Source organism: Elephantulus edwardii, unplaced genomic scaffold (genome assembly GCF_000299155.1).
Source record: "Elephantulus edwardii isolate Elephantulus edwardi_28Jun2011 unplaced genomic scaffold, EleEdw1.0 scaffold00163, whole genome shotgun sequence".
NCBI classification, from domain to species: domain Eukaryota; kingdom Metazoa; phylum Chordata; class Mammalia; order Macroscelidea; family Macroscelididae; genus Elephantulus; species Elephantulus edwardii.
The window spans coordinates 2,882,406-2,893,410 of NW_006399913.1; the positions used below are offsets into that span (position 1 = coordinate 2,882,406).

Consider the following 11,005-nt stretch of genomic DNA (forward strand, 5'->3'; position numbering starts at 1 on the left):
TGAAATAAACAGAAAATAATATATCCCTTTTTCCCCTTGAGAGGTGAAGCTGAAGAAATAAACTGAAAAGGTATGACAGAAATGTGAAGACTGGGGAAGTAAAGAAAGAGGATGGAAGAAATAACATTTGAAAGGCATATTTACTGTCTCTTCTTATTGATTCTTTGGCATCTCAAACTCCACAATGGCTCATCACAGGATGTACTTTATGAACTTTTTTAGGTCTTTGGGACAAATCCCTTTCCAGAGTCTTAGGGTCCTCTTATCAGAGGGGGAGAGCAAAAAATATTTCAAAAGAAAATTCATATATATATATATATATATATATATATATACTCAAAAGAAAGAGATAAAGAGAAAATGGGCCACAGAGATTGCCTGAAAGGAAGGGATCAGAGGAAGACATACTAGTCAGCAGGTCCACAGGTCCACTTTCCCAGAAACCTAAAACTCAAGAGCCCCACAGAAAGATGATGAGTTAAGGCAAAATGGTAAAAAGTCTGTTACCTGGCTATGACCAAGACCAGGAAACAGTGAATGATCTGCACTCTCTGGTGTTCAGACATGATTCAAACGTTAGGCTGTACCTTGTGGGAGCAAAATTAAACAGAAAACTGATAAGCCAACTGCTGTGGCTTGAGAGCCAGTGAAAAGAATTAGAGATAGCAGCAGGCCCAGCTGTCTCTGCTGTTGGCCAGATGGTATATATGCCTGAGCTCATTACCACATTGTTCAGGTCTGCGGGGCCAAGGGATAAAGCCCAATACATACAGCACAGGGGAAGGAGAGATGAAAAGAAAATAGAGAAATCAACAGTAAATAGAAAATGAGTTCTTGTCCCTTCCATCTGGTCACAAGACATTTAAGAGTCAACTGGTGATAGGAGATTGTTGAGAAGGACAGAATGATCTGGAAATAAAGGCCTATATAGAAATGTTTCTCCATACATATGTCTGCAATTTTTCTCCAAACTAAAAAACTTTGGTGGCCTACTGGCAAGAAGCTGTGCTGTAATCCTGAAGGTATGCAGTTCAAGGCCACCAGGTGCTCTGCGGGAGGACAGTCAATCTCCTCCCATGTGATTAACTGCCTCAGCAAACCTGCTGAAGAATCAGCTATACATAAGTTCTGACTCAATGGTAAACCAAAACAATGTTTTAAAAGTGCTGTTAAATTGTTTTCTAAAAATCACCATTTTTCACAGTCCTTATACCCTATCTGGCAAACTAGCATCAAAGGTCTCAAAAGACTTCTCTAGTCTAAAGGAGTGGGACACCAGGAAGAGGGAGAACGACAGAGATGCAGGCAAGAGCAGTCATCAGGGAGGGGCAATGAGAGGTTAGACATAAAAATCCCAAGACAGAGATTTCCAAAGGAGCAGAGACCTTTGACAAGATGGAGAGATTTCCAACTGAGCAGAGACCTTCGACGAGATGGACTGCCACGGTCACTGCCGCAACAGGCTCACACGTTGTCAGAGATGACGAGAACGCGAGATAGGACATGGTGCGGGTCTGTTCACAGAGTGACTGTGAGTCGTACTCAGTGACACATAACAACAATCACCAATTAAAAACCACATACTTCTCCCTCAACAGGAAAGAACACCATTATTTGTCACCACAGCACTAGGCTTAGGGTTACTCACTCACCTTCTGCTTTCCCTGGACACCCATTACAGTCCTCAGATGTACGCTATGACATGGTCTAGCTCTGCCTCCCCACTATTTCTATTAGTCACATACAAATGTCAGGATCTTTTCTTTGCCGTTATACTTGCGAGAACATCAGAGCTATTATACAGCACCTGAGGCTACAGCCTGAAACAGAAACACAGCTTCAACTCTGGGGCCACTATAATCTACTGTGAATGGCATAGCACACAGCTCTAAAGTCCAGGTTAATAGCCTGACTTTAATCACTGCACTCCATTCTTTGCTACTTTTACAAGAAGGAACTGAGAGCTAGATAATATAGCAACAGTAGCTGGCTGGGACCAAGTAACTGGCAATAAGAAGAAAAGCACAAGGTTGAGACAATGTTAAAGAACAGTCTTCAGTGGTGCTACAATTGTTCGTTGTTGTTATGTGCCACTGAATCTATTATGATTCATAGTGTTCCTACGCATGATCTGAATCCTGCCCTATATTGAGCCAACCTCATCATCTCGAACACACCTGCCCCTACTGCCACTGTCACTGTGACAATCCATCTTACCCAGGGTTTTTCCCTTCTGTGCTGATCCTCTACCCTTGAGCATGTTACCAGGAGGCATCAGCCCTTGGTCCTCAAAGAATGTCAGATGGAGCTTCAGAATCTTTGCCTCCAAGGAGTAACCTGGTTGATATTGTTGCTCCTTAGCACTCTGAAGAGGTCTCTGACAGCAAACTTTCCCAAAGCATCTCTTATTTTGATTTCCTGCCTGCTGATTCATATATCAATCAAACATATGCACCAATAACTACAGAGAGGAGGAAATAGAAAATTTCTACCAACTTTTGCAGTCTTAAATTGATCGAACATGCAACCACGATGCACTAGTAATAATTGGTGACTGGAATGCAAAAGCTGAGAATAAGGAAGAAGGATCAGTAGTCAGAAAAATATAGACTTGGTGACAGAAATGAGGCTGGAGATAGAATGATAAAATTTTGTACAAGCAAAGATTTATTTATTGCAAATACCTTTTATAAAAAACAAACAGCAACTATCTACATGAACCTCACCTAATGGGATACACACGTATAAGCTGATTTTATCTGTGGAAAGAATCCATAGAGAAGCTCAATATCAACTGTGAAAACTAGGCTTGGTGCTGACTGTGGAACAGATCATCGACTGTAAGTTCAGACTTAAGATAAAGAAAATGAAAACAAAGCCCCAAGTACAAAAATATGGCCTGAGTCTATCCCTCCTGAATTTTAAAACCACCTCAAGAACAGGTTTGAGGTCTTGAAGCTTAATGAAGTAAGACCAGATGAGCTGTGGGATATTAGCCATGAAGAATGCAAAAGGTAGAGGAGGGAAAAAAAAGAGAAAAAAAAAAGCTAGAGGAGGGAAAAAAAGCCCGAAATGGATGTCAGAAGAGGTTCTGAGTATTTCACTAGAACACCAAGAAGCTAACGCAAAAGGGAAAAAATCAGGAAGTACAGGTGCTGTCACAATTAGGGTAAGTAAACTACTCGTTAGGGAACGAAAGGCAGGCAGTTTGGATCCACCAGCTGTTCTGATGGAGAAAGGTGGGTAACCTATTTCTGTGCAATTTACAGCCTCTGAATATTCACAGGAGAGTCAGTTTTGAGTTGGCTCCCACTCGATGGTAATTAAGGGTTTTGCTTTGTTTGGGGTTTGTTTGTTTTTTTCTTTTTTTACTCACTATAATCTCAGCCCAGCCTTAAAGAAAACTTCTATTTATTTTCTTGATTTTATTCCCCTAAGTCAATTATTTTCAACTACCTATTTTCTCTGTCTGAAAATGAATACTGGGAAGATTAACAGCAATTGGTCAATGGGGTAGGAAAGACAAAGCAACATCCCAAGTCAGAAATGAATGCTTTTGCTATTGTATAGCAAGACCCATTCATGGGAAAATGTTAGCTTTGTTGTTATAACAGACTGCTTCCTACTTGGGCAAACAAAAATAAATCACAGGAAGAACGGAAACAATCCTGGAGACCACTCTACTTGAAAGGTAGTAAGAACACACTGAACACTTCTAATGGGTACTCTGGCTCTGCTGAAAGGCTTCATGGCCACCACCAAAGCAGTGCAAGTGGACAAAGTTTCCTTAGAGTAAATAAAATGGATTTTAATTATTAACACATTAACAGGTAATTTCGAAACATAAGCAGAAACTATTTCACCAGCAATAATAAACTCACATGCCAGCCAGGATGCATCCCACAAGGAGGTTATTACTCAGGCTCAGCAGAAAAGCACTAGGGGATAGGTGTCCTTTTGGTTCCACTGACTATGTAAAGGTACCTGATTGGGTGGGACCTAACAAATTATGGATAACACACAGAAGAATGGGAATCCCAGAGCACTTGACTGTGTTCCAGAAAAAGCTAAACACAGACCAAGAAGGAGTTGTCCAATCAGAATGAGGGAGCACTTATATGGTTTAAAACTGGGATAGGGTATGTGAGGGTTGTATCTTTTCTCTATACCTATTAAGTTTGTATGCGGAATAAATCAATGGAGACGCTGACTATATAAAGAAAAATGTGGCCATCAGGAGTGGAAGGGGACTCATCAACAACCTGCATTGTGCAGATAATACAACCTTCCTTCCAGAAGGTGAAGAAGACTTGAAGCACTTGCTGCATACGATAAAAGATTACAGCCTTCAATATGGATTACATCCCAACATTGAGAAAGCAAGCATCTTCACCACTGGACCAAGAGGAAACATTATTGTAGATGGAGAAAAGACTGAAGTTGTTAACAATTTCATTTTACTTGGATCTACAATCAAAACACAAGGCAAGAGAAGTCAAGAAATCAAAAGACACAGTGTACTGGAAAATCTCCTGTCAAAAACTTCTCCAATGTGCTAAAGAGCAAGGATGTCAGGTTAAAGACTAAGGTGTTCCTAATCCAAGCTGCATTCTTTTCAGTTGCTTCCAATGCATCTGAAGGCTAGACAGTAAAGGATAACTGAAGAACTAATGTCTTCGAATTGTGTTGGCAAACAGCAATGAATGTACTCTGGACTGCAATAGTAAACAAATCTGTCTTGGAAGAAGTGTAACCATAGTGCTCCTTAGGGTTAAAACTGGTGAAACTTCATTTCACATACTTTGGGCATATTGTCAGGAGAGACAATCTGGAAAAAGACATTAGGCAGAGAAAGGTCAGTGAAAGAGAGAGGCGCCTACAAGAGGGGATGACCCAGTGACTGTAACAAGGGGCTCAAACACGAGCCTGGGTAGGGTTTTGATTTGTTCACAAGGTCAATATGAGTTATAGTAGACTTGTTGACATTTAACAGTAATATCTCAAAGCAAAGAAAAGAAGTGTAATTGTAAAGGAATTATTCTAAATTAAAACAATTATGTGTATATTTTAAAAAAATTACAGAAGCAAGCACAGAATTTATGAAGATAAGTGATGTAAAGATGCTATTTCAGAAATTAATAATAAAATAAACATTGAAACTGGCGGAGCCACTAGTAAGAATCTAATAGATTTGAAAGAATTTGCCATTTTGCAACTTCAACTTTTAGGGTTTTTGTGATATCAGAAAAAGAAATGAAACACTAATAATACTATTACACCAAAAGAACTGTTTTTCAGACTAGATAAAAAAAGAGAAAAGGCTAAATGGGTATATTAATGTTTCATGTAATCAGTTCTGGCAGAAACTTACCATGGACAAGATTTCCTCATAATATAAAAAGACTAAAACAAGTTTTGGTGTGGAGAGTTCTAATTGACTTTATTTATGTCAGCAAGAAGTTGTCAACCAATATCTGATTAGTTAGAGGTAGAGAGAGAATAATTTCTATTATCTTTAAGAAAGAAAAAGAAAACATACCCCACCAGTTTGTTCATAATTGCTTAAAGAACAATGTTTCGCAGTCTGTGCCAATGAAATAAAACTGGACTCTTCCACCACTAAAAATTAGTCAACTATTCAGTTGAGTTATACATTATTTTATTCTGTTTTATAACAACTTTGTTTACATTTGATAGAGAATAAAAGATATCTGATTTGGGGGAAAATGTAAATGACAGAAATGCACCATTATAATCACCAAAATTTTACTAAACGACCTCAGTAAATTTCAGTAGAATTTATCTTTCAATGTTATAGTCCTATTATAATCAACATAATAGCTAATAGATTAAAGTGGTTTTCTTTCAGCCCGACAGAAAAATATAATTTCTGAGTAGAGAAAAACGAGGTACAAGCAGCAGGGCTTACTCACTGCTATAATACTGTACTTCATTTTTAAAAGCAAATACAGTGTCAGTCGTCATTTGATTCCAGTGAATAAACACTTGAAATTCAATTTATTAATCAGTTTTTAAGTCTGAAACAAAAACAAAAGCCTTTTAACAATATTGCCTGGGGGACTAGGTCAAGTCTAATACAATAATAACAATGCAAAGTTTTTGCCAAATTAAGATGGTTAAAACTCTGTTACCAAGGTATCGGAGTTTGTCTTTTTGTTGGGTTTCAATTTGCTATAACAACCGAGAACAGGATTACATATGAACAGAATTATACAGGACTCAATGAAATCGAATATGGGGGATTAAACATTTTTAAGGTCTGCATAATAATTTCTGTTTCAACACCCATTTGGCTGCATAATTCACAATGGCCTAAAATCTTCCAGCAACACAATTATATTAAAAAAATATATCATCATCCCTAGAACTGTAGACTTCACAACCATGTAAGCCTTTTATCATCTTAGAAAGAGACAACTTATCCCTGAAAAACTCTAAAGAGTGATCCTATTTCCGTAACAGTTGTCTTCAACTTTCTTTTATATACAGGATAGTCACTTCTTTATATCATAGTAAACACAGTGAAAATAATAAGTGGGGGGTTTTTTTGTGTTTTTTTTTAAAAGGAGGCTGAGGGACCTGACTCCAATTAGAGCTGAAATACTTTTGAGTATCGGTGGATTTTTATGTTGTTTTTCAGTTGTAACACAACAGAAAAATATAGTTGTTATCCTGGTGAAAAACTTGAGAGAGAACAAACTTCCAAACCCGCTAAAACTATTTTAGTTCTATAGGATTTTGATCCCTCATCAAATAACAACAGCATACAAACTTAGCTTTAAAGAATTCAGTTTTTATAAATGAAAGCACACATAATAAATATATAGGAGATCTCAAAGTAACTTAATTTGTTTTTAAATATTCAAGTGTAATGTTTCGTGAAACATTAAAAAAGGACATTTCCAACTTTATCAGATGTGCCAATTTCCATTTGTTCTTAATCTGCCATTAGTACATAGGTTCAGTGGGCTGCAAAAGAGCCCAGCTGGTGATAGAGACAAAGATGATGTGTCAGTGTGAAAAACGAACGTGGCTGTCACGGCATTCCTCCATAGGTGACGAGACTCACATTTGCATCCCTGAAGTAAGAATGGCCACTTTCTCCAATTAAATTGCTCTATACTAAAGCAGCATTGTGAAGAGTTATTTCAAATCTGTACTATTTCAACACTAAAGTTACCAATTAAAAAGTTAATAAACAGAACAAAACAAAAAAAAAACCCAAATCAATGTACCCGTGATCCCTAAAAATCCTAAAATGTAGAAACATTCTTGGTTTTAAACAAGAATTATATTGGAATGAACTAAAGACATCTTTTAAAGTCATTTTAAGTATACTCTTATCTGTTATTACAAGTCTACATAGATTATCTTAAATTTCTTGTGGACATAATTTAATCGATAATATATCATAATGTCAATCACTACAGTGATCCAGAATCAGATTCTGGCTACAAAGGAAGCTTAATTATTAAGCAAGTCCTTCCTACAAAGCTTCAGTATTTCTGATTCATAAGATTTTAAAAAAAAAAAAAAAGAGCATCTTTTATTGACATAACACTGAAGTTTGAGCGCGGCCCCCTTCTTTGTGTTCAACATAATTAACTCTTCAGAATAAAAACGTGGTACATTTAGTCACATTAATAAATTAAAGTCATCTTCAAGAAAATTCTGCGGGTAACTCTGGTGTTACAATCGTATATCTTGGATCCAACTTTGGGATGAAATCCTGAAAATATTTGGAAGCATCAGTACCAAAAACATCAAGAACCTTTCTATTCATGACAGCAAATCTGTAAAACAGAAGATACAGTGAATAAGTACTTAAAGACATTTTTAAAAATAAAAATCATTCGCATTAGCTGATTTATATTTCATGGAATAGAAAAAAGCCTGGCATGATAAAACACAGAAAATCAGTTACTGATTCAAAGTCACATAGATATTCTTTGTCAGGATTCAGGGTCCCATACTTAATGATATAATCCCCGGCTCTGAAACCCCAGGGATTACCATCACTGTTTCAAATACTTTTAGAGTTATTTCTACTTAGTTTTGTCAGATAGAAAACTAAGTTCATTACAGTTTCTTCTGATGAATGAAATCACAGGAAGCTACATAAACAAATGAGCTAAAATTCAGAGAATGGAATTCAAAGGAGTTGAAAAAAACCAGTATATTTTGGGTTTATGATTTTAAAAAAATACCTAAGTTAAAAAAAACAGTAAATGTAATATCTCTCATATTATCTCAAACTGAAAAATAAATATCCAATGTGTGTTTAAAAAGGCAAACAGCAGGGAGTTCTGGTGGGCTAGTGGCAAGAAGCTGCACTGCAATCCCAGAGGTTTGTGGTTCGAATCCAACAGATGCTCTGCTGGAGAAGGAAGGGGCAATCTCCTCCTATACCAGTCAGATCTGATTTGATGATATACAGAAAAAATAATAAGTAAAAAAAAAAAAGGCAAACAGCATACAGGTTTTCCAATTTCTCAGATGTAAAATATTAAGATAAAAGTTTAAATTAGGCTTAAAATGTCACATAACAACTAATCAGCAATTAATAAAATGATAATAATTTAAAATCCTTTTACTATTTTAATTTTAATATGCAAAATGTTACCAAGAAACTGAATTGAGAAAACAATTCCCTATAAGCCAATATTGTATTTTATTTTTATTAAGTTGGTCATATATGTTTTGTATCATCATAGCCACTTTATTGCTCAATGAATATTCCTTCAATATTCTTTGAAAAAAAGGATTCATGATTCTTTTTATGGAAACTGGTTTTCCCTCCCTAAGGCTATTGTACATAATGTCGCTATGAGTAGCAAGCGACTCAACGGCACATAACAACAACAACAACATGGTCAGTTTAAACATATTAATTTTAAGTAGGGTAATCGCCTCTCTTGCAATTAACTGCCTTTGAAGACTCACCAGAGTGTCAGCTATGGATTGTTTCCACTCTATGGTATACAACAATAACAAGTGACGGACTCAAAATAACATATGTACACTGGTGTTCACTGTAGCATTATTTACAACAGCTAAAAGGTTTAAACATCCCAAGCATATGCATCAACAGATTAGCTATTATAGAATATGTGCAATATTCATAGTAGAATGGGTTATTACTCTGTCACAGACTGAGATGAAGTCTTGATGTTTCCCACAAATGGATGAGCTTTGAGAATTTTATGCGGAGTTGAATAAACTAAAGGACTAATATTTAGGATCCCACTTATATGAAATACCTGCAAAAGTTACATTCATCAAAACAAATGAAGACTAATGATTACTAGAAGATATGGGAAACTGGGACTGAGGCAAAAATCATCATAATATCAACTTAAAATTGGTGAACTGTATTTTATTTAAATAAATCTTCAAGAAAGACTGAAAAATTTAAAAAAATGGACAACTACTTAAAAAAAAAATCTCAATTACTTACTTGCCCTTAGTGAGTCTTAAAAGGAACTTCCAGTAAGATGGTCGCAAAGTCTGAACTTCCATGACAGCCTAAGATTTTTGAATTGGAGACTTCATTTAGTATATAAGAATATTATCAGCAGTTTTAGGCAATATAGTTATTTCTACTGTATATTGTATTTTTAAAAAATATAGTGATTACTAGACATGTACAGATACAACAATAAATTATTGGTATTTGTATGAACAATTATCAGGAATCTTTATAAAAATGCCTTCAAATAGAAATGTTGTTTATAAAAAATTAACGCAGTTAGTGCTCTCTAGTTATAGGACACCTTAACTAAGTACTGATGAAAGAGCAGATTTCACTAGCTATATTAAGTTGTCAATTTAGCAGCATTAATGTAAGAAAGAAGAACTAAAAATGGTTCCCAAATCTGTGTAATAGCCTTAAAATCATTACCATCAATGATAAGGATTGCAGAATTTAAAGAGAATGCAAAAGGTTCTATTAAACTAGATTCTCCTCTCTCCCCCAATACACACCCAGAGTAAAACTAAGGAAGTGAAAATATCTTTATTTATGTCCATGACATATTTTTTCTGGAAGAAGGATAATTAAAATTGAGGCACTATACCCCAGATTCTAGAAAACAATTTACTTATAAACTGCACTTTATTTAAATCCAGAAATAGAACCAATAAGCTAATATGTTCAATGACTTGAAACTTGCATGCTCACCTGTAAGGAAAAAAAAAAACCCTTAAAATATAATAAACAGAAATGTTTTCAAGCTTTCATGCGTCTTCCATCAGAAACAAACAATTCTATAGCTCATTTTAAAAAGCTATACTTACTGCCTGGAAACAAATTGCTGTAGAGATGGAATAGATGATAGTGTCTGCATGAGGAAAATAAGGAACTTTCCCTGCTTCAATGCCTTTGAAATACATTGTCTACAAAACAAGGATAATGCAAGCTTTATAAAGAAAATAACTTAAAGTAGTATTAACAGTATAGTTGAGCAATATGCTCCTTAGTTAGAATTTCCAGCTGCTTTTTTCAAATCCTAACCACCATTCAGAGCTCAAATCAAAGATCACATCCACCACAACAGCATTTCTAAGTCCGTCTTCTAAATCCAGCGGACTGTTCTGTGAAACTCAATAGTAGCTTATTTCAATCTTTTTAATGCCTTTATTTTCCTTTTTTTTTAAAATTATTCATTTTAATGAAAGTTTACAGAGGCTTTGGATTTCCATTCATTCATTCAACGTTGCACTTTTCTCCCTGCCTACACCTCTCCCCCAAATCGCTCTTCTCTTTGAAAAGTAAAAGAAAAATTCTTTCATTATACAATCCCCCCCAGTCCACTCCAGTATGCAGCCTTCATTCTGTACTCCTGTCATGAAAATCATACCTAATCATATATCCCTTTTAAACAGTTCTCTCCCTCATCTGTTTCAATGCCATTTACATTATTTATCTGCCCTTTTCTCAGTCTGCCCCCAACCCTGATGTCAGTCCCGCTTTACAACAGTGGCA

At 35.8% G+C, this 11,005-nt stretch overlaps 1 protein-coding gene across 2 annotated transcripts in view; it reads right to left on the reverse strand.

Moving 5' to 3' along the window:
* Nucleotides 1–7,654: 7,654 nt before the first annotated feature.
* Nucleotides 7,655–11,005, reverse strand: part of TMEM135 (transmembrane protein 135) — a 259,256-nt gene continuing 255,905 nt past the window's right edge. The window contains exons 12-14 of one of the 2 annotated variants that reach the window (XM_006895253.1): nt 10,318–10,416; nt 9,479–9,546; nt 7,655–7,814 (exon numbers count right to left, since the gene is read on the reverse strand). In XM_006895253.1, the coding sequence (XP_006895315.1) occupies nt 7,682–7,814; nt 9,479–9,546; nt 10,318–10,416 (300 nt within the window). In that variant the 3' untranslated portion in view covers nt 7,655–7,681. The remainder of the gene's footprint in view (nt 7,815–9,478; nt 9,547–10,317; nt 10,417–11,005) is intronic. The other variant, XM_006895252.1, reaches the window with a different exon arrangement.